The sequence below is a fragment of the Larimichthys crocea genome, chromosome XII (genome assembly GCF_000972845.2).
Source record: "Larimichthys crocea isolate SSNF chromosome XII, L_crocea_2.0, whole genome shotgun sequence".
NCBI classification, from domain to species: Eukaryota; Metazoa; Chordata; class Actinopteri; family Sciaenidae; genus Larimichthys; species Larimichthys crocea.
In genome coordinates this window covers 14,967,735-14,992,607 of record NC_040022.1, presented here as the reverse complement: position 1 = coordinate 14,992,607, position 24,873 = coordinate 14,967,735, and the positions used below count along the sequence as shown (strand labels likewise).

Sequence of the window (24,873 nt, the reverse complement as noted above, 5' to 3'; positions counted from 1 at the left end):
CTCACACACACACACACACACACACACACACACACACACACACACACACACACACACACACACACACACACACACACACACACACACACACACACACACACACACACACACACACACACACACACACACACACACAGGCCTTTGTTGCCATAGAAACTCTGGTTTCAGGATGATTCTAATCAAGCTGCTGATCGTATCAGTCACACGTTGTGCATCACAGATTGCGTTTCTCAGATGTTCAAACACACATCTCGAAAGCACACAAAGCAGTAGTGGCAGTAATTACAACACAAACCTTTTTTTATTTCATTATGTATTTTTCAAGGCCAAATCACAAATAAATAAGGAAGGAGACACTTGCAATAGCCCAGCTTGCAGGGCCACTTAACCACACAAAAAAACAAGGAAAAGACCCCAAAAACTGGTCAGTAATAAAGATTATTAAATATGTTACAGGAGACTTTAAACCTATACAATTATTTGTAGTTTGAATGAACTTTGATCACTGATCCCCTCTCAACCTATTTACAATGCAAGCGACAACAACAACAGCAGGAGTGCTGAAATTCGTCTTTGCACCACCAGCTGTCTTTGCCTTGCAAATGGATGTAGCAGGACACGGCATGTGTGCTATCAACGAAACACGGGGGGAGCACTTCACATTCTTAAGACCCTTAAAGACAGCTCATGTGTGTCAGAAGGCAACTGGCCGCCTCTAGCCAGGCAGAGGAAAAGCAGCAAACAGCACAGTAAGCTACTGACTTTCCGCTGAAATGTCAGGAGAGAGATGTGTTATAAAAAACAGGAAGGGAGTTCCCACCTCGTCATGATAGTGTCATCAAATTTATACACGTTAAAATAAGCCTTCCGTACGGAAGCACTGAGAGGCAAGTGAGAAAAAAACAATCTGTCGATTAATTTTTTTTAAAAGTCGGATCTAAACGGATAATCTTAGTTAGGAAAAAAACATTTTTTTCCTTCCTTCCCTGTCTTTATCCGAATAAGATTAAAAGACAAATGTTTTTTTAGTCCTATTTAGCACATGGGACAGTGGTGCACATCTGCCTCTAGTGGATGAAATCAGTATTTCAATAACAAACTCTTGACAGACAATTAAAAAAAAAAAAAAAAACGAAAATAAAATAAATAGATCAAACTTTTAAAAAATGGATTCTGAGATTTCTTTCCCCTCACTTGCCTTTCGGGGCGTCCATACTTCAGCGTTGAACTAGTAAACATGAGAAGCAGTTAGTGCGCCTGCCTGTACCATTAATTAATGCTAAATGCCTGAATGTGAAAAGGGTGACTGAGAGACAGATGTGACTCTTAGAAAGACCCACTGACCAAACACTGTTTAAACTTCTGCCCTGCTGAAGCAAAAATGCCAGTCTTAAAATCTACCGCTGAACGTTATGTTATCAAATAAATGGCATTTGACATAATCTGTAACACTGTAGACCGTTTTTTTTATAGATATATCACATACAGTATCATACACATAAATTAATTTGAAGATACAGAACTGTTAATTGCACTCTGAGGTCACGAGCGCTCACGCTATATACCGTATACTCATTAAATAAGGAGTTGCTTCAGTTGTTCGACTAGAGTGCGATTCTGTTATTTCTCAAATATATATTCAAGTGCTTTGGTACAGTTGCACCTTTTCATCATGCATTTTTTTTTTTTTTACAATGCCAAATATAAAGACTTTTTTTCCATTTTACAGCCTTATTAAAAAGAACATTACATTGTTTAGCAGAGCACGTTCAAATGGGCTACGTCTACACTTCCTTATCAGTGTCTCTACCATCCTCTTCTTATTTCCTATGTTTATGTTCCGCCGGGTCTCCGATACGCACAGAAGTGGATAGTAACAGACTTGAACATTCATACACTATGGAGGGGCTTCTGTATGTGCGTTTTTTTTCTTTCCTACATACTTTCATTTTAAAATTTGTGTATAAATATTGCACATTCATTTTGTATTTTATATTTAGAGTAAGTAAAAATAAAAATAAAAAGTACAGTAACTACACCTACAGCGTATAAGGATAACATGTACAGTTGCACCATAAAGTAACTGGAAGAGCAACCAAAGAAAGGCTAGCTATTTTTTCTACAGTAGACTAAGTTCCCTTGGAGACATCCATACGGTGCATTGGTCATGACTGGAGGAATACGTGGCAGATGTGGCAGGGCTATAGTATGTCAATGAACCAACATAATAATCAATAAGACACAGGTTGGGAGGCATCCAAGGGGGTCCTAGGGTATGGAAAGAAAATGAAAGTCAAGGGTGAAAGAGCAGGGATGGAAACATTTCCCATTGGATGCCTTTTACAATTGATGTTTTGGCCCTGCTGCAAAGGCCGAGCGCAGAAGGGACTGAAGACGGGATCGCTTCTACAAGTCGAGTCAGTAAACACACACTCAAAAAAAAAAAATAAAAAAAATAATACAAACTTTGGGACAAATAAGTGGAGAAAAAGACTTGTAAACAAAGATCATTAAAGTACAATTAACGTGAACACCTTGGCAATAAAAAAAACAGGAGGATAAAGTAATTAAAAAAAACACAATATAAAAAAGGTATTTAAAAAAAAAAAATCTCCCATGGCGTTGCAACACCACACCAGAAATAAAATAGGTTTCAAAGCTTACAAACCAAACATGAACCAAACAGCAACACGGATTACAATAAAAAAGAAAAGACATTAAAAGAGATAATAGAGATCCCTGCATAGATTCCAACCTGAATGTTACTTAAAGCCCAGGAGGGATCGCTCTATCGGGCTCATGCTACCCTTCCCCTATTTCCCTGCCAGGTATTTGCACTTCCACGACCATGCTGAACTGGTGGAGGGCTCCAGAGAGCAAAAAGGGGGAGGAGAAGAGAGAGAAGCGACAGAGAGGGGCGCGTTGATCCAGATACATCTAGCCTGACGTTTGTTTCGCTCCGAGCTGCGCAGGCATTCCGACTTCCGTGTGCCGGCTAGGTTGCTATAGCAACCCAACGGGCTAGATCCATCAGTGAGGGTGTGGTGCTGGTTCGGTTGTCCATGTGGGCACCTTCTTGCCTTTTGGACTTGACAGAGAGCATTAAGCTTGGATTCCTTCCTTTGATACTCCATCCTTTGATCAAAGCTGGTCGCGGAGAAGCCGAGGAGGAGGTGCATGAGACGCTTTATATGTCTGTATTAATTTGTGAGTGTGTGTGTGTGTGTGTGTTATCTGTATCTAAACTCCTCTCCAAGTAGTCCGGGTAGTGGCTTCTGAGCTCCTCGTGTATGACTGCAAGTATATACTGTATGTGTATGTGTTTCTACATCGTTTGGAGTGTGTCTGCGTGTTATTTTCCACCGTACATCCTCTCAATGTCTTCCTGGTAGTGTGTTTTGAGCTCCTTGCGTTTCAGTTTGAATGCGTCCGTGACCAAGCCAGTCTCTGGTGTCCAGGGCTCAGCGCTCAGGCGGATCTTCTTGGGGATCTCAAATCGCTCCAGTTTTGCTGTTTGATGGGGTAGAGCAGAATCGCAAGTCAGAGTGACAAGATGCAGTGTGATACGAGTGCAAGTCTGGCGCCATCGCACCAAATCGGAGCTGATAATTTGAGTGTGTACGTTACGCCACTTTAAATCAGACATTCTCCGCATAAGAAGAACAAATATGAACAAAGACAGAAATGGCTTTCCCATCCCCCCACTCTACCTGAGATAGCAGCCTCTGTGATGATGCGGAGGACCTCTTTCTCCATCTGGGAATTGTTGCAGATTTCCTCCCATGTGCCCTTCACCTCCATCTGCTCCGCCAGCGCCAGTAGCTGCTTCTGGTTAGGCACCACAAAGCTGATCACGTAGAATTGGTCGCTGGAGATCGAGCACAGAAGAGTCCGCGCAATTAGTGAGAGAGAAAAAATGTGACACGAGAATACACTGGCTGAAAATGTGCCTGAGAGGTCTGGAAAGGACAGATTCAGAGGGAGTGTGTGCAGGACTTTACCTGTTGGCATAGGCACAGATGTTATCTATGAGTGAACAGTTCTTCAGAACGGCCTCCACTTTTCCTAAAGAGACGTACTCGCCTGCCTGCAATTTCACCAGGTCCTTCTTGCGGTCTGTAGGAAAACACACATCACAATGCTGATAGATGCAACGCCTGCACCACCACACACACCACACACAAGCTCGTGGACCTCTTACCGATGATCTTGAGGCATCCGTCAGGGTGGAACTCTCCGATGTCTCCGGTGCAGAACCATCGCTGGCCGTTCTCATCCACAAAGAAGTCTTCGCGGTTCTTGGTTTGGTTTTTGTAGTAACCCATTGTTACGTTGGGACCGCCGATCAGGATTTCCCCCCGCGGGTTGGGCTTGTCCGTGCTGTAGTAACCACCTAGAGGAGCGCAAATCTAATTAGAAAGAAAATATCAATGTGTTTCTTTGCTTTCTCTAAAGTTGTTGCCTTTTACTCACCCTCCTCCCAGTCCTTCAGCGTGATCTCAGAACAAACCAGTGGAGCACCGACCCGTCCTGTGCTGTAGTCCCACACTGACAAAAACACCAGCAAACAGTCCGGCATTAGCTCGGTAAATAATTACAAATTAAAGTTCTTTATATATCTTTATTAGCACCTCCCTTAATTTCCCAAAGGGCGGCAAAAACAACTGCTCTATCTCATTTCCCGTTTTCCTTCCCATCGTGAAATCCGACTCTCTTACTGTCACTGATGGTGCCAGCTCCACAGGTCTCCGTCAGGCCGTAGCCCTGTCCCACAGGGCAGCACAAGCAGATGTTCATGAAGCGCTGTGTTGCGGCTGAGAGTGGAGCCCCGCCAGAAAGCAGCACCCGCGTGTTTCCTCCCAGGAGCGCACGCACCCGTTTGAACACCAGACTGAGGGGGGACACAGCATGGAGAGGATTACAGAGGGGTGGAGGACACTCCAACAACAACTCCCAAAAAGACTTTTAGAGACTACATTAGACGGTTACAAAGTCTACCTACAAAGCATCCAAATATTGACTTTGTTCGAGAATGAATGGTATGTGCAAACACACGATCAGAATCGGTGTTAAACAATGATTAACGTATGCTGGAGAATAATCCCCTACACCTGTTGTACAGATTCTTTCTGAACATGAATTTATGCATTTGAGTATCTGAAGAGCGTGCTGAAGGGAGTTCATATAGACGGGAATATGTACATTACCTGTCGCAGAGAGGCGTGCTGTAGCCCTTTGAGATCTGCTCCATCTTGTAGTTGTAAGCCAGCACAAAGAGCGTCTTCTGGAATTTGCTCATTTCCTCCACTTTGGTCATCACATTCTTGTAGATTCGATCCATGATCTCCTGCACGCCGCCAGGCGGGAAGACGCTCGGTTAACATTTCTAGACATTTTAAGTCTACTACTTTTGTTTGTTTTGTTGACACTACAGTTTGTATGACTGTAGTACTGATGGCTTTGTGCAGAGATAGAAACACTTACTGGTACAGCAGCCATTAGAGTAGGTTTCAGCATACTGGTGTCCCCTTTACTGCCCTTCTTTATCTTGGTGGACTGTAAAAATGAAAAAAACAAAAACAAACCTACTGATCCAGGGCTGTAGTCACTGATGAAGGTAGACCATGCAGAGTTTTAAATGTGACAATAAGAATCTTGAATATATAGGGCTGCCACAAACCATTATTTTGATAGTCGACTAATCACTGATTATTTTTTCGATTAGTCGACTAATCGGATCATACGTAAATTCACTGTTCCGGAGAGGGGCGGGTGGGTGAGCCCTGTAAACCTCGCAGACGGAACCGTGAGCCACCTTCGCCCCCGAGTCTTTCCATGCCGACCCAGAGCCGCCGCGGAGGAAATGCGCCCAGCGGAGGCCAGCCAGCGCCGGGGAGAGGTCCCACGAGGGGATCCTCCCGCACTACTAAATTAGCTGTTGACGATTTTGTTCGTCGACATAATCGTGACTAATTGACTAATCGTGGCAGCCTTAGTCTTAAATATACATTTGAGTGTAATGCATCTGGTAGACATACAACACTAGCTAGGTTTCCATCCAACTGCGGAGAAAATCTCCAAAAGAAGTTTCCATCCGCTACCATTATGTGAATACAGCTGGTGGTGCTATGTTTCCACCTTAAACAGTGATGAAGAAAACAGAACGGAAATTTGTTTCATCTATTAATCGAAGGAATGTTACAGTCACGGATTCACACAAATCTGCGTGAATGTTTTCGTCTGCCTTCCTCTCTTCAGTGGCACAGAAGCTTAGTTATCTTCACATTCTTCATGTTCATCCTGATTTATTCGCCAGGTTTTGTTTCTATCGCACTTCGTGCGCTACCAACAAACTGCAACAAATGCTTGCTGGCCACAAGGTGTGTGCTTTTATACACTTACCTGGTCGGCAAGAGTCTGTGGAGAGGAGTAGCCGATGCGACAGCCGTGTGAGATGCACACCAGTTCGGCGCTGAGCTCTAAGACATGGGCCAGCGGCAGGTAGCCTATGTAGGTGTCTGTTTCACTGCAACGCAGAACAGTGGGTTAATTTAAAACACACATACAGGAGAAAATGGAGTGAGATGAGACACGGAGAGAGTGGAAATTGTAACTGAGTGTGTAAAGAAATATGTGATAAAGTTTCAGACGCAAGGCGGAGAGGAGGAAGGCGGTGAGAGAGTGACACGGGACTCACACCGAACGCGGATCAGCCGCGGAACGGCAGCGGAGCGAGCCGGCCGTATTCACGCGAGATCACGAGATCACGCGAGAATCCTGGACATACCCGAGACCCCGCGATAAACAGTGTATAAAGAAAACAACAACAACAAACAGCTGACTTTGCTTCTCCGACGTGGAGGAGATTATAAAAAGCATCTGTTGTGTCATAAATGATTGTGTGTTGTTCCACTTCAACAATTAGTCTCTCGTTGAGACCCTTTGATCGATCTTTGATCACCTGGTGCCACCGGTCATGACGTCACGTTGATGTGAAGTTGTAAAAAGCTACATGAACTGAGTATTGTGTTTTATTTTGAAAGGGGGCGGAAGTTTATTATGTTGATTCTCTGTCGGATTTCCTGTCTGGTGCGCAGTGCTCTGTTGAAATTTACGAGGTTCAGCCGCGGCTCGCGGAAAAAATAGAAATCTTGCGGAAAGCTCGCGCCGTGGCGCGGAGAGCCGCTTCTGGGACGCTTCTGATCCGCGTCTGATCCGCGCCCGGTGTGAGTGCTCTCATTGACTAGACTGGATTCTATTTGCTACGGTGACCGCGGCGGTGCCGTTCCGCTTCCGTTCCGCTTCCGTTCCGCGTCCGGTGTGAGTTGGCCTGAAGTGTTAGCAGTGAATCTGATATTGACATACTTGAGGTCAGGGATTCGCTCAGCCATGCCAGTGATTCCAGCAACGATGTTGCCATGGGAGATCATGACACCCTTGGGGATGCCTGTGGAGCCGCTGGTGTACATGATGACGGCGATGTCCGAGGGCTCTGGCTGTCTGCGGTCTACTGCTACTGTGGAGACAGAAGAGCAGAGAGAGCGACGGTTAGAGAGGAAATGGATCGCACGCACAAACGTAAACATTATTGGTTGTGGTAACAATTTATTAAGAAGAAATGTCAATTAAATACAGAAAAATACAGAAAAATGTGTCTTTTTCTACAAACCAGAGAGAGAAAAAATAAAAATCTGAATATTTCTCATGTATATTTGGAGTTCTAGAGGTTCATACATGCAACATATGGGGGTTACACAGGTGACTTCTCTCCTTGACATACAGAGCAGCTGTATGTTTGGATTTAGGAAAGCAGGCGCCATTCTGATCGTTACTATGGTAACTGATGTCTCAAGCTAGGACTGTCTCGCTCCCTAAACAGATCGGTACATAATGTTGAAGCTTCTACGGAGTCAGATAACAATGTCAGACCACGAGGGGGTAAACATATGTCCTCGTTTGTAGACTAAAGACCCATTGGCAAATACCACATACTGCAGTATGACCAGTTTATGCACTACTCTGGAGGGCATACGGACGAGCCAGAGAGGACAGCTTCTTCAGAAATGAGGCTGCGTCGTGTCATGACAAGCGTATTGATAAATGTTCCATATTCCTTGGCCAAGCTTCAATAAACCTTTCAGCGCGAGACATAACTTGGACTCCTGTGCACTCCCCTGCCTGAACCGTTTACTATTTGTAGAAATAGATCACAATGATGACTGCGTAGGATTTTTTCAGACATGTGTAATCCAAACATTTCACCAATGAGAAAGGTGGATGTAATTCATTCCAGATTTCAACATCGCAACATGTTTTTATCTGACAAAATGCTCCATACTTGAATCCATATTTATTGGCGTTTAGCCTTTCAAAAAGCAACAGTTTCACTGCACACAAACCAACTGAGGCACACCTACAGCAATCCAACCGCACCATAAAAATCATCATTGTTTTATGCCCCTATTAGATTAGCCTGCTGCCTACGTGTATTTATGTTGATGGAACTGAAACTGAGGTTATATTCATTAAAGGAGGTTTATTTTAAAAAAAGAGAAGAACTCAATTCATCCGATTATTTTATAGGGTTATGATGAGGTCATAAAATATGATGACGGACATTCAAAGCTTCATTTGAAAACCTCAATAGGAGCTTCAAATGTAAACAAAAAAAGACATTTGACACAGCCATGTTCTATTTAAGTTATCCAAGATGATAGAATATTCCACATTGGTTTTACTTTATGAAATACTTTATGAGGAAAGTATAAACATGGGTCAGGTTGTGGTAGTTGTAGCACAAACATAGCTTGCCCTCATATTCTTGATGTAATCCAACATCATCATGACATTTGCTGTCTGGCGAGTTCGATTTGACCTCTGGCTGACTCTGTCATGCATGGCACATCGCTCCAATCACACATCAGGGTGTCGGCTTTGTGTTAAGCCTCCATTAGTGCCCCCCGACAAAATTAGAAAAACCCTTTTTTCGAAAAATGACACAGCAACAAACACTCACTGTTGTCAGGCTTGGATCCCATCTCCTTCACTGCATCCATGTTGTAGACCATGATGCCTCTGGGGATGTTTGGCCAGCTTGTGGGTTTGCTGTCGACTACAATGACATGCTGCACCCTCGGCACGTCGCACAGTATTGTCTGGAATGTGGAGTTGGAGGAAAAAAAGTAATTATGCAAATAGAGATGAGCTTCTTATCAAGCCCTAATGTTGCACACAATAAACAACGTGCAATTCAGTAACACGGTGGTTCGTTTAAAGCGCTGAGCCTTGTTTAACACAGTTGACATGATGGAGACAGATGACGACAGCAAAGCAGGTACCTTTAGGCGGCCTTGAAGCAGGTCCTTGCTCGTGATGATATGTGTAACCTCGGTCTCGTTCAGACCGTGGACGATGGCTGTGGCTCCGAGAGTGGCGTACAGGGTCACAACTGTCAAATAAAAAAAATTAAAAAACGGTTAAGACGGTCAGTCATCTCAGGTGATTTGCTACGGGATTTTCTGAACACACGCATTCGTCTTTCTGTCACTCACGTGGGAAATTGTACATGAAGCAAGCTTGTGCCGCCATGATCCACTCTGCTCTGGTCTCGCAGACGATGGCGATGTTACACTGGGGCCTCTGGCCGAGAGCTGCCAGACCGCTGCCAAAACACTTGGCTGCATGGTAGGCTTCCTCATATGACAGCCAGTTATAGTTCCCCAGAATGACCTACACACACACAAAAGGTATATGCAATATTCAGGATTATTTTTAGATACTGCAACAAACATGTAAACTGATGCAACTGATGATACACTGCACATCACCGGAGAAGATCAGAGCATCTTTTCATGAGCCGTTCTAGTGAATAAATATGATCAGAATCCTTGATGATTTTAAGAAGCTTCCACCCAGGGCGGTCGGTAGCGTAGTGGGTTAAGCGGCCGCCCCGTGTGTGGAGGCTATAGTCCTCGCTGCAGCTGGCTCTGGTTCGAATCCCGCATCGGACGGCCATTTACTGCGTGTCACTCCCCCTGTCTCTGTCCCCTGCTTCCTGTCTATTTTCAGCTGTCCTATCATTAAAGGCATAAAAGGCCAAAAAAAACAATCTTTAAAAAAAAAGAAGAAGCTTCCACCCGTGGTGTCAACATGATGGGATTAACACGACCTCTGTTTTTGTATTACGATATAAAACTGAACATGTGATGTTGTTCAATCTGAAAGAGACTGAAGTTACCAGTTGTGTAACACCATCATTCATATGCAGTCACTTAGCACCATCTACAGGGCTTTGAGTGTTAATGGGAGGCTCTCAGCTGTGGAGGAAGGAACCAGTGCCACTGCTGCTGCTCCACCACCCACGTTCCTCACACTGTGCACAGTGGCAGACTGTCTGACAGCCTCGCAGACACAAGCACACTTTCTATAATCTCACAGATTCACCTAAAACTTATACACCTACGTATATTGAGCAGAATCGCCACTGACTTGGTGATATCATTTCTCTGGATAAGAATGATGAAACACATGCGTGTGTGTGAGAGAGCAAAAGTAACAGGTCACTGTCTCTCACCTTCTTGAAGACCTTGCCGTTAGGCTGGAGCTCATCCTCCTCACTGAGCACCTCTCTGGTGCCCAGACAGTCTCTCTGTGGAAACTTTGTAGCAGCGTATTCAAACAGTTTGTCCAGGGTGTCCACCCCGGGGTACAGGCATGCCACCAGCTTCTCTTGGCTGGTGACAGACCTGTAAGGCCCTGCTGGTTTTCCACTAATCGAGCGTGCCTTGATCCGGCGAGATCGTTCCAAGTTGCCGCCAGCTCCGGAGAAGAAATACCACGGTATGAAGGTGATGACGGAGTAGACCCAGACCACGGAGCGGAAGACCTGCAGCAGCACGGGGTTCATATCCTCCTTCAACTTCATCTTTGGATGAAGGATGGAGTCCGAATTAGAGATGAATCAAACCAGATGCAAGCGTCTCTGCTCCTCAAGTGTTTTGACTAGATCAAGAATGCAGGCGGTGGTTTCTTCGTGCGAGTGAGTCAACCAGACCTGCAACACAGAGACACAACATCACATTTAACAAGTATGGTCTGGAATAAAAGACGTATCAGCATATTTGGCAATAATGAGCGCCAGTAAATGTGAGCCACTGCATCCTGGTAAACAAATCCTTGCTTGCCTGAAGACCATCTCTGCTTATTCTTAGGCTGGTTCTATTTATTTCACCAGATCCACAGGCCCTGCTGCTCAGGCTCCAGCCTTACAGAGAGAGCACAACACCATGACACACATCTCCAAGATTTAATAATAGTGCTCAAATGGCTAGGTAATCAACTGTTTGTACCACGGGATTAAACCACGTGCTGTACTTGTTGTTGCTCTCGCTTCTTTGGCTGTACAACAACAAAAAAAACCTTGGGATCAACTCGGACCGTCTCCCGGAGAGCTCAGCTATTTCTAGTGCATCCTTAAAGGCCACAGTGTAATTTGCAGTGTGGCCCGGTAGCCACATGCGAGAAGTAGTGGCGGTGACTCATTCTGCAGCTTAGAAGGAGAAGTCACAGAGGTCACATGGGAGGTTAGCATAACCTGGCCGGCTGAGACTGGTGAGGTTGGCTGCTCCTTGTGCAAACGCAAGCAACAAGAAACGACCTAAATTCATCATTTCAAAGTGATTCTACCGTATCTGTCATCAGACAGTATATTAATATAGAACTGCTGGGCAAATGCAAACTGTCAGCTCGACTCAGGTCCAACAACCCAAACAGCAGCTGCCTTTACATTCAAATATTTAAATTACAGTTTTTAGATACCACATATTTATAATAATACCCTTAACCTACTATTGTTTGTGTTGAAAATACCAATGCTACACACACACACATATACATACATATACATACGCACATATACATATATATATATACATATATACACACACACACACACACACACACACACACACACACACACATACACACATACATACACACATACACACATATAGAGATAGATACTATTATATATATATCATAACACATCATACACACAACCCACATATATATTATATTTATATATATATCATATAATATATACTATATATATACTCATATATATATATATATATCACATTTAAATATATATATCTAAAACACACACACAACGAACATACATACATATATATATATATATCTATATATATACAATTATCATATACATTATATATATAATATCTATATATATATATATATATTTTATATATATAGATATATATATATATCTCTATCTACACACCACATAATTCTATATATCCATATATTATATATATATATATATTATTAATATATATATATATATATATATATATATATAGATTGTATGTATATATAAATAAAGATTCAACCCTGAGATACACAACAATAAAACTGTAGGGAAGAAACTTTCAGTAACATTATTATTACTTTTTAATCAATTGGTGTCCAAGGACGATTGAATAGTAATAACATTACTATTAAAATGATTACAAATGACGTGTTTGGTGTTTTTTTCTGTGCAGATTATTTTAAATAAATAAAAAAAAAAGACAGAAAATGATCCTGTTGTGTGACTTTTGTTCTTTTTTTGCCACAGTACTGACAGAGATATCAACATCATTTTTCATACTATTAGTGCATACACCTTTAAAATGACGGTGTCATGGGAACCATTAACTCAAATAATAAACCAAAAAAAAACACGTTGTACAAACAATGTCAACCCCATAGGTGAACAATGAACATGTCTCACCCGTTTGGCAACAACTCACATACCACAGCCAACCGAGAAGTCTGCTTTATTTGAGCTGAGCAAACGCACAAGTCACAGGCATGGCACATCAGGAGGGTGGAAACAGTTTCAACCTGTTATATGCAATTTCAACAGCAATGTGCCACATTATGAACACAAGACAAGGCTCATACAGATAGCATTAAACACACAGACTGGGCTTTTAAGGCGATCAGCTCAACCTGCAGCAATTATGTTGTGTTATCTGGATGGATACACACTCACATCATAACAGAAACAGCACAGATTAAAGGCAGCAGTATATCTCACAGCCTCACTGTACATAATAATGAACAGATCTCGCTGTAATTAGACACGGATCATTGTACACACACCATGCTAGTGTCTGAGTGAGCATCAGGATGCTACTAAAGCACAATATTTGCTCTCTATGACACTTTCTCCATTTATTATTGTTCAATCGGATCACGCGTCATGTGCCTTAGGCTACATATATATATTTTCTCCTTTTTATTGCTGTCAGCCTGACTCCACAGTCCGTTTCTCTTCCCGTGTGAAGCTAAATCCGCCGTCGGGTGTTTTGATGTTTAGATAATAGCCATCGGCGGCAGATAAGCCGTGTGAACGATAACCTGCAACATAACCTGTGATGCTATGATGCGATAGTTTGGGGTGTAAGCAGCTAATAACGGAGCACACATTTCAACCAGCACATCCTCCGTGTGTGAGGCTAGCGTCCAGGTTAGCAGCTAACGGGCAGCTTAGCATAGCGATGCTAAAGAAAAAGAAAGCTAGCTTCAGGGCTAGCTGCTGCCAGATGTTGACGTGTTTAATTCAGCTTTTATTCACCGACACACACACGAACACAGTGTTTCAAAAGGTGGCACAGCCTCGTGTTAGACGCGGGTGTGTGTCGTATTAAAAAGGCCGCGTTGTTGAGCAAACCGGCAGCTAACAACAATCAGCCCATCATCAACATCTGCACACACACATACATACACTTACACACACACATCCTCACCTCTCTCCTCAACCGCTACGCCTGCGTCCCCGCGGGAAGTCTACCTATCCTTGTAAAAGCTCTGACATCATATCAACATCACCTGCTGACGCCGTGTGTCGGGTTATCGATCACCAAACGGTGATGAAATTTAATAAATTTATGAATCTGAGCATTGCCGGGGACAGTCCTTCCAGCCCGGAACCTACTGGGTGACGTCAGGGCGTTTCTCTGTCACTGATTGGTGCGCTGGAGGTGGCGCGTGCTTGGGGCATCGGGGACGTCAGTGAGGTTACCAGCGGTCATAACAGCCCCGACACTTCACACACACACATATATATATGTGTATACACACACACACACAACGAGGCGGGTTGAACCCCTAAACCCGAGCCCGGGAGAGGGAGAGTCATTTGAACGTGTCAGCCATTTTTTTTCGACCTGGCCCGAACACGTGTCACCAGGACACAGCGTCGTTCAGTTACACTGAGTATCAAGTAAAGTTAAATTTTTTTAATTGTAACTTTACAGTGTGTGAGTGTGTGTGAGAGAGGAGTGAAACTAATGCTGTATGACGGTTGTGTGTAATTCATCTGTTTGTGAGGCAGCAGCCACCAGCAGGTCCTCGTATCCTCAATGAAACATGGTATGAAAGTTATTATTAGAGGTAGACACAGCAACAACACAGGCACTTGTTTACCCGCAGACAGGACTATAGGCCTAACCTCAATATAGCCCACAAATCTAAGTCAAGAAGGGGAAAGCTGTTGTTGGCTTCCTTTCTAGAATACAATTTTAAACCTGTATTTATTAATAGCCCTATGGTTCTTTTTATATCAATAGCCTAATTATCAGAAATAAAAATACATCACTCAATCCATTACCAGACTGAACTGAGGTGGAGCTATAGGATGAGAAGAAGAAAAAGAAAGAAAAGCATCCGCAGATCTGAGTGTTGATGCTTTTCTTCATTCAGTTTCATAGTTAAATAATTAATCAACAGAACAACAGAAGATATTTAAAAAAAACAAAAAACAAAATCCTTGTAATGAGGAAGCTCATATTTTTTTTTACATGATATTTTCTCATCCCCTGCTTTAAGAGGTCACTCAGAATCCAATATAATTCATATTTCAGGACATTCAGTGAGATAGTATGCTATGCCGTGTTTTAACAATCAAATAAAATCTTAACAGTGTGTCAGGAAGTTAAATCTCTCAGTCAGGCAGCACAGTAATGGCAATAATATGTACCATAAAAAAATATAAGAGAATTCATAAGTCGTAAATTACCATTGCAAAATTAACTTTCAGCAGTTGGTGTTGCTAATGTATAGTAATCCCTTACTGTACTTCACATGGTATCAGCTTTTGCACACAGATGGCAGTTTTATTAAAGAGTATAGACACACAGATGCTTTATCATGCTTTAATTAGATATCATAAAAACTGCAGAGTAACTGATTTAGGAGGTGTAAGAGCTGTCTGAACTGCTGTCATTTGTTTGTAGATAATCTGGTGAAGCTTGGAGTGAAGAGCGCGGTGAAAATCTCTCTTCCTCCCAGCTCTCTTTCTCACCACTATTTTTGGCATTTGCTGTTTGTGCTTCTCCCTCGGCTTGTCTCTTCTGGCTTTGTTTCTTTTCCAGTCCAGTTCTGTCCTCTCATTTGTACGTGTCATAGGCTGATGAGGAAGATGATAAAGATACGCGTGAAGCAGATAGATGGAGGAGTAGCGAGAATGCTTGATCTGTCTCGACCACATGAAGCTCTAAAGATTTCATTTGATCTCCTCTAAATAAAATAAAAAAATCAGATGCACAGATTGATAGGAGGCGGTTTCTCTGCTTACAGTCCCTGCAATCATCTGACAGGCACAATCCCCAATCGAGCCATCTGCAGCAATGTGTTGATTAGTCATACTGCTACTGTTGAAAATCAACATTTTCTGGTCCCATGACAATAACTGGTGGCCATTTGGGGTGGAGAGATGTCATAGGGCAGAATGTACCAATGTCTGTATTGTTTGCTTAATTTACCAACACAAAAAATAACTGATGACTGGTTGATACCTGATGTTAAAACTACCTAATATATACTACACATGACCACTGAACCAAACTATAATGTATTTATGTGTACGCATGGACCTGTGGCAGCAATCAGCAATATGTTTTATAGAGTTATAATTTAAACAGTGAGCATATACAGTGTTTAATAATTTCCTTTGTTGCATTCTCACTTTTATGCACCAGAGGGAGAAAGCGAGCATGAATTCTTTAATGGGGGCACTCTTTTCATAATGCTTTTTGTTTCAACTTGACAGAGAGAAGATCCAGCGTTGTTCATATGTGACAGTTCAGGACAGAGGAGTGTCTTCTTCTCGACATCTGAAGAGTGACAGGATGAAAGTAAAATGGCTCGGTAAGCTGTGTTTGACACCCTGACCCTGGACATTGATCCCTTCTCACTGGTCTTTGGAGTGTTTTCATGCTTGTTAGACCATATGTCCATACAGACATATTCTGACTTATAGATGCAGGCAAACACACAAACTCATGCTTTTCCCTTCTCGTGAATACACGCTTGGTCTCAAACATCCATACAAGCATGCGATCACATGACGACGAGCCAGAGTGCGTACATAGAGTGGTGATAATCGCTCTCCTCAGGCCAAGTCTTTGAGGTCATCTTGATGGGACATGAGCCATCAAGAAGGCAGATGTTACAAGCAAAAGGAGCACTTTCATCTCCTCTGTGAAATGTGTGTGTCCAATCTGATAATGACACAAGGACACACTCTGCACACACTTAAAGGCAAGACACAGGAAGAGAGGAAATGTATTCTGGATCTGTCTCTGGGTGACCCTGTCTTTCTTGATAGCGTGCACAGTGGCTAATGGTTGTTCCCTTGGGATCCACCTGTGACAACCACTGACCGGTGCCATGTGACTTGTTGGGCTATTTGCTTAAATTATATGCTTCTTTTCTCTCAAAGAGACCTCCACACGGAAAAGACCAAAATTAGAAACCCTAAATGGAATATCTGTGCTTTCGCAAGAGATATCACACTAAGACTTCACTGTTACATTACAATCTTTTCAAGTAAAACAAGTAAACTAATAACTTTTGAGCCTCTGGCTGATTATGAAGCGCCTTGACGTCCAGTTGGACTCCTGGAAAGGAGGGGTGGCGGGGGGTTTCGTGGGGATTAGAGAACAAAAGGATCCTTCTCTGTCATCAAAGAGGATCTGCTCCCAACTCATCCCCTGCTCTGTGGCGACAGCTTTTTATTTTTCTGGGAGAGGGAGTCGGCTGCAGGGAGGAGGGAGGGTGGACTATGGCGAGAGAGTTTGATGGTAGGGGATGCAGATTTCAAAGTAATCTTTAACTTTAAACCCTGCAGACCCTGTGAAATGAAGCTCTCTGCCCCAGACACAGTGTTGCCTATGGCTCTCAGTGGAAGCCTGCCACTCCTCCTTTTTTCTCAAGCATTTGTCACGGTGGCATTTAAGTGGTATTACTCACTGACTGGATGACCAAATGAAGGAGTCCCTTTGAGAGACCTAAAAGAGTTGGATTTTAACTCCTGAGACCAGGAGGCAACTCCTAAATCAACACTAAGTGCAGACAAATACCCACTGTGTTACAGGGATTCAGAGATACCTTAACTAAATAGAGACATCTTCTTGCATCATTACCAATCTAATAACACAAACCTGGTAAACTGATGACAGTGTTTATAACTTTCTAATACATAGAAAATGACAGGTGAGAGGTGGAGCATCAGACAACTGGTATTATCTGCTGATGTTGACCTGTTGCAAACATCTCAGTATTATATATTTTATACGATATACCGGTGATGTGAAAACATTTTTTTACATGTACATAATTCAGAAAAAAAGCTTGAGTAATAAATTGGTGTCACTGCAAAGTTTATTCAGAAGGGTTACCTGTGCTTTACAATACTACAAGAAGCAGCACAGAGGAAAGAAAGAGGAAGCATGTGTACAATGTATATGTTAAATCATTTAATATTTAACCTAAATATGTTTTAAGTTGAAATTTGTTTAAGAAACCACACATCTGAGTACCTTTGCATAGACATATTGGTGCAAAATACATATTGAAAAGGTCTTATTTTTCATTACAGCTCAAAAATTCACTCAGCTGCCACATCGGTAATCACTCAACCTGAGATGTGGGCGTTGGCCAAGTCGTTAGTAGAATTTGCATCCTCTTGCAGTTTATATGACTTTGGAAAACAAACTTAAGCCATCAGATGATTTAAGACCCCTAGGAGGTCATCTGCACTTCCATTGTCTCACTGCTTTACAACACTACTTATTTTGGCCCCCTACCCCAAAGTTATTTCTCTCATCTTGTGAAGGCTTCTGTCCCCTCAGGGTCATTGGCCTGGGATCCCCTGCTGACCTGTTCCACCACGGGGAGTCAATCAGGTTCTATCATTGGCACAATAGGTCATGCTGTTAATAATTGCGATTGCATGAGATTACAGTACACATATTACACCTGCTTGCATTGTAGGTCCCCAAACACCTTAAAAAAACCTGTCATAGAAATAATATCAGTGCAGGAAACAAATGTGTGAGGAGAGGAGGGGAGGATACTGCTGTAATGAGAAATCTTCCTATAATTCATTTTAATTCTATTTTTTCCCATTAGCAACAGCAGTTTATATGCTCTTTCAGTGATTTAAAGCTGTTAGATGTCAAACATTTGTCATAATCTGACTATCTGTACATTATGACAATCAAACAAGCAACCCAAGTGCAATAAAAATATAGAGTTGCATACAAAAAGTGCATCATGTAAGGCAAGTAAACAACACGTATGGACTGCATCCAAACTTATGGTATAGTAGCTTTACTCTATATGCTGTAGATATTGTTTAAATGTGCACAAACCAGACCTTTTTCACAACAGACACTTTGACTTGCCGTAGTAGAAAAAGCACAAATATTATGTCAATAACATAATAAAACAATTATTCTGTTGTGTCCCAGTCATGACAGTGAGCCAGCAATACCAAAACCCTGCAACTGAAGTAGCTAAATGGAATTCAGCCATAATTTACTTTATTATTTACACAAGTGCTTTCCCTTAAATAGTCTACTATGACATAAACAATATCTTTATAATTTTCCCTTTTTATTGTCCCCAGTAGGCTGGTGTTTCCTAGCTGTGCAGCCAGCCAGAGAAGCACTTTATATCAGTGAGGGAACTGAAGCTGCTGGCTTCAGGTTCAGGTCGGTACGTAACATACACAACAACCAAGTGAGAATGAGCGAGAACAGGGCGAGAACACTGGCGACAAATAGACACGCAGGGCCACTTCGAGGCGTAATGTTCTTGAAGTTATGTACAAGGATGAGGCCCAGAAATAGGAGCACCACCGTGGACAGGAAGGAGAAGATGGCGCACACACAACCGGTCGCAAACGCAACCTGTTTGCAAGTCCGACAGCTGTCGTCGCCCTGCTGGGAGCCGGCTGAAGGCACGGCTGGACCTGTCTGGACGTCTGTGTTTGACGAGGATACAGGCTCAAGCGTTTTAAGCACAATGGCTTCGGTTAATACGGTGTCGTCCGGGAGGTTTTGAACCCGATATTCCGGTACCGGAGTTCGGTGGCGACACACTGGGCAACCGATTCTCCATCCGCGACCATCCCGGGAGTGCAAAGCTTCGAGACACTCCCGGCAGAAGGTGTGAGAACAGTCCAGCAGTTTGGGAGTGTGGAGGTCCAGGTCGAAGTGGTTGTAGCAGATTTTGCACTCGTATTCATCGTCAGACTGAGCAGAGCCATGGTCGCCTCCTGTGTCAACCGCCTCCGCCATGTTCCGTCTAACTGGGCTGCAGCTTTATTTGACTTTGATCAAATCTCCTGACCACACACCGAGGGGGGGAACATTCCCGAGTGGCAATAAAACATATTAAAGTGAGAGAAAAAATCTGCATTTTCCCGTTAGCTGTCCTGGCTCCATCCAGTAACACATACACATACACACACACACTTGCTGTGTAACCGGCCTGGGGCACAACCCGTGGATAAGGACACTATAGACTTCATCGAGATCATATTACCAGAACTAAACCCCGCAAAAAATCCAGTCGATAGACTTGTTCAAATTGATTTCCCAACTTGGTGTCTGCCACCTGGTTGATCTGTCACAAGTGTAGGTCATGTGTATGAGGTGGATTTAATAGGCCTATTTAAGCGTATAATTAGAATTTTGCGCCCGCAGCGACAGTAAAGTGCACCGTGTCTCTCTGCTCTTCAGCACCACGGGCAGTGGACAGCTCCGAGCCGTGCGGTCAGCAGTGACACCTTCAGCTGCAGCTCCGCACCGCTGCTGTCCTGTCTCACTCTCACTGTATACATGTATATGTGCATATAGCGTGCACATATATGTATAACAGCTCTGAGGCCTCATCTTCCCATAGCCAGATAACCATAACTACATGACCATGTGTCTTCATGTGACTTATTTATGTTAAACAGATTCTGTCAAGATGCAGCCAGCTCTAGACTCAGGTACACATGTATGACACACACATCTTAAGGTTCACAGTCCATTTTGCAGTTTGTTGACTAATTCTGAGAATGAGTTGAAGCTTGTTAGCCCAGGCTCCCATTAACTTATGGTCAGATAATCAGTGTTATGAGTCGATACAAATGTCTATCTATAGTTGATCTAAATGTGAATGCAGGCTCTCTGGAAGGATTGGAGATTTTTCCAGTGGTCTAAATAGGGCCTTAGTCTAATGCAGTCTGTGTTCCTATATAGGGCCACAGACAAGATCAAAACTGCCTTTTTGGCTTTTTCTTATCTTTAGTGGACGCAACGCAAATCTCTCTTTTATTATTATTTTTTATGTGTGAGGTTTCAGAAATACAGCCTTGTCTTATTCTGTGTTTATGCCTGGTAAAAGCACTAACACACCATTTCTTTCTCATGACCATTTTGTTCTTTATTTTTGATGCATTTTATCCACCATCACAGCGCAAGATTCAAAATTCAGCTTATATCTCTAGCAAGCCAAGCCATGGCTCAGGTACACATACACACACACACACACACACACGACACCACTGGACAGTTTCATGTTTGTGGTCCAGGAAGGTTTTGACCTCATGAGCAACATCCATGCCATAAATAAACCACTCTCACATTACATGTACATATGGCTTTGTGGGCCAATAGAAATGTGTTTTGAAAAATTCCCCTGCTGGAAAATCAATCAACTAGTGTGACAGTTTCTCCCTGTCAGACATTCTCTCCTGTTCCTTGACTAATGATTGAAACCTGCTGCTAAACAGAAAGTATGTCACACAGCCGGACTGTGGATTTCTATTACGTGACACAAAAATATTATGTAATGAAATCACTTCACTTCACACATGTTAGCACACAGAGATATCTTTATGAAGTCTTTACACAACTTTGCTATGAAAGCCAGAATAGATGAATGACCCCCACAAAAAATGTTGGTGAATTTCATGGTATCAGACAGACTGCATACAGTATGAGCTGGAGGATGATGTGTCTGCTAACAGGCGCCCTCTTGTGGCTAAATGTATGTGTGCAGGGTACACACTGTGTATGCAGGGTTTGGCAGCAGCATATTGTGTCTAACTGGATTGCAGCTACAATTACGTGCAACTGATTTTAACAGTATAATAAGTGCAATAGGTTACATTTTAGAAAAACTAAAACAGAGTAAACAGATTAAAGATGACTTTTTGAAGGTATTTCTTGCAGTAGGTCTCTTTTTTTAAAAGCATGTCGCTAAAGGTGAGAATACAGCTGCTGACCTAGAGGACACAGTAATTGTCACATGTTGCCACAAGATGGGGAATGTTTGAAATAATCATTTTAAAAAAACATCTGAGAAAACAAACACATCTAAGATTTATTAAACGTTTACACATCATTTCCAGAAATGTTTATGCAGTTGATATTTAATGCCACAATAACAAGTTAAGTGTGTCTGTCAAGAGGTCTTTGACATGTTTTTTATTATTACATGTTTTATGCTATATCTTAGAATGTTTAGAAAACAAAACCTCTGGATGTAAAATGTGTGATTCATGGAAATATGTACTTATGTACAAATTGCAAACATTTCCCGGCAGAGGACACGAGTTCGTCATACATATTTTATGAGGTCAAAGCAAAAACATTTTGCATAATACACCTTCATTTCTCTACAGGATTCTTCATTCACTCATAATTAAACAAATGTTTTTTTTTAACTTTACATAATCTTGTAGTAGATGTGTCTGAATGATCTAAAATATATTATCGTTTTTTTTTTATCACTATGCATCCAGTTTCTTTGGGGGAAGCAGGAAATTCACCTCAAGATGTTGTCACAACACCAGATGACATGTCCTTCCTTCCTCACAAACACATACACACCCTCTGAAATGAATGCGTCGGGTAAAACAGATAAGACTTTCACAACCTTTCATGTTCATCATAACACTATAAACTATTATCTCACTGTTTTCAATCCTCATTTGATAAACTATTAAGGTAATGCTGCCTGCCCAGAGGCTGTATGGTTAACAAATGTTTTGCTTCTCCTTTTCTATTCTCTCGCTTACCTGGGTTCCTCTTATGGGCCTTTGTCATGATAACGGCTCTCAGTTTGAGTTCCCACTGAAGTTGTTGTGAGTCACATGTGTTTCGTAAGATCAAACAAATCAGAAAAACAGTGCCTCTTTTGGAAGTACCCTGTAACGGTAACATCCCAAGGCTACTAATCACAGAGTAGATTTCCTTGTACTGGAAGATGTCATGTTTCTGTGATGCTTATCTAAATCTGTGTCTTCCATTTCGCACAATGTCTGCTCTGTAGCCTTTGACGTGCAAAGCTCTTCTGAATCGTTGCCACTGAACTCCTGCACGTTAAAACATCGAACGTAACTGATGAAATGTGACAAATAAATAATCACAAATAACAAATAAAATCGCCATTAGTTTGAACTCATAAAATGTCCATCTTGTACACGAGAGTAATAAATGGAATATGTTTGAAGAAGGTCTTATTTCAATGAATCCCTCAATACAGGACTCTATATTGCATTCAGATTTAGTTAGGACCTGTGTCTGCATGAAATGTGGCTAATATTCAAATTACATGTTCAAAATATTGCAAAGTATTAGTAGTAATCACACTCTGTCAGAGTCTTATATAATTAGACCTCAGTATAGAAACCAATATTACGACACATTATTTGAAATTTCTTCACAGCAGTGGCATGATTCTCTGAGGACTAATAAAGGTTAAGCACATGCTGTTTTACAGCTGCCTGTTATTTTAACACACTAAAACCACAATATAAAGCCAATCAACGAAACAAATGAATGTCCTTAGTCTATCATTCTTGTCACAGTTAAGATAGAGCGCTATTTTTATCTGCTGCGGTTCCAGTTTTACAGTAAGGAATGCATGATTGACTCTTTTAATTTGAGAATGAGTTGAAGCTTGTTAGTTCAGACTCCCTACAGCTTATGGTCAGATAATCACTGTGATGATTCGATTGCCTACAAATGCCTGATCATGAATGCAGTCGCTCTGGAGAGAATGGAGATTTTTTCCAGTGGTCTAGATATGGCCTAAGTCTAATGCAGTCTAGGACTTTATCTCTATAAGGGCCACAGACAAGATCAGAACGGTCTGTTTTGCTATTTGGCCAACTTTATCTTTAGTGGACGCAGAGCAAATTACTTTTTTTTTTTTTTTACGTGTGTGGTTTCAGAAATATAGCCTTGAGAGCCCCTGGCCTATTCTGTGCGTATGCCTGGTAAAAAGCACTAACGCACTATTTCTTTTCAGGGCCATTTTGCTCTTTATTTTTTGATGCATTTTGTCCACCACCACCACCACAGCACATTTCTGACTCAGCTTACCCCACTAATTGATTTGACATGGTAGATCCAATATCCTTTTCATGATAGTCAAAGTTTTAGTATGATAACCCCCCCCCTCCTTCTCCCTCCCATTCCTTCTTTTATGGACATATAATGTTTCCACATGTTCCTGCGTCATTTTTTTTTTTCTATGTGAAGACTTACAGGAGGAATTAAACTATACTGGGCCACATGCTGTGGGATACTGCAATGAAAGGGAGAGAAAAGTGACACTTTTGTGCTGTAAAAATTCTGGTTGAATTATAGTAAAACATAGATATGAAAAAAGTCACGTGCCTTCATCAAAAGTTCATGTTTTTTTCTCTCCACTTACTAGTAAACTGTCACAACAGTAGCACTGCCAAAACAGCTGGCTTTGCTTATTCATATTTTCAAATAAAAGATGAATTCCTTTTATCCGTCTACACAAGGTTGTGACAATAACCTCTTTCTGATCATTGTTTAGACAATAATGCAGCAAGTATTGACAAAACTGTTCAATGAATTACCTGCCAAAATGTCAGCTCTCATGATGCATTAGTTTGTCCTATACAGAGGTCGTGACCAACCAGTGATTCATGGGATGCAGGTTGAGGAGGCCTCCAAACAGAATGAGCCAGTATTATGCTGTTATTCCTGGGGGAGAAGGGGTAAAAAAAAAAAAAAAGTGTCGGGTCTATTAAACACGGCCAATTATCATAATTATCACAACTCCACAAGCTTCAGAAAAGTCAAATGATCCCTCATGTGGTTCTATGTGTCTATAATCGAGCATTTTGCACGGATGTGTTACACTGCCGTGTGGCTCAACCACGGGTCCCGCGCAGCACCTATTGTTCAGTGCGTGCAACTATTACATGACGGTGCAGCAGAGCTCTTTGCGTGGGGAGTGTGTGGTGGAAAAAAAAAGAAAAGAAAAAAAAATAGATAGATCCTCCTCTTCTCTCCACGCCGCACGCCATATTTGTCTCCTGACCTTTATTGTTGGCGCTGTCTGGTGGAGCTAAAAAAAAAAAACTTCCTGAAAATTCCATGTGAGATTCTGGTGATCAAAGAAAAAAAGAATAGACATTTAATATTTGTAACTATTTTAGTGCTTAAATTGACTTTTCGGTATATAGAATGAGGACAGTCTCATAGA

The 24,873-nt window shown here is 42.0% G+C and overlaps 2 protein-coding genes across 5 annotated transcripts; both read right to left on the bottom strand.

Annotated features, from left to right (window-relative positions):
• Window positions 1-282: 282 nt before the first annotated feature.
• On the bottom strand, window positions 283-14,095 carry acsl3b (acyl-CoA synthetase long chain family member 3b). Of its 4 annotated transcripts, none has more exons than XM_027285460.1 (15): window positions 13,812-14,095; window positions 10,574-11,053; window positions 9,552-9,729; window positions 9,339-9,448; window positions 9,017-9,155; window positions 7,366-7,513; window positions 6,403-6,526; window positions 5,485-5,556; window positions 5,208-5,347; window positions 4,719-4,891; window positions 4,474-4,548; window positions 4,202-4,393; window positions 4,002-4,116; window positions 3,711-3,868; window positions 283-3,510 (listed from the first exon to the last, which is right to left on the bottom strand). In XM_027285460.1, the coding sequence occupies exons 2-15, from the start codon at window positions 10,922-10,924 to the stop codon at window positions 3,353-3,355; spliced, it is 2,133 nt and encodes a 710-aa protein (XP_027141261.1). In that variant the 5' UTR covers window positions 10,925-11,053; window positions 13,812-14,095; the 3' UTR covers window positions 283-3,352. The 4 variants fall into 4 exon arrangements, with proteins under 4 accessions (XP_027141261.1, XP_019117833.1, XP_027141259.1 ...); XM_019262288.2 differs by having other exon boundaries at window positions 7,366-7,516; window positions 13,812-14,094; XM_027285458.1 differs by having other exon boundaries at window positions 7,366-7,516; window positions 13,894-14,094.
• A 3,624-nt stretch (window positions 14,096-17,719) lies between these two features.
• rnf228 (ring finger protein 228) lies at window positions 17,720-21,941 on the bottom strand. Its single transcript, XM_027284891.1, has one exon. The coding sequence runs from the start codon at window positions 19,647-19,649 to the stop codon at window positions 19,020-19,022; it is 630 nt and encodes a 209-aa protein (XP_027140692.1). The 5' UTR covers window positions 19,650-21,941; the 3' UTR covers window positions 17,720-19,019.
• Window positions 21,942-24,873: the final 2,932 nt, after the last annotated feature.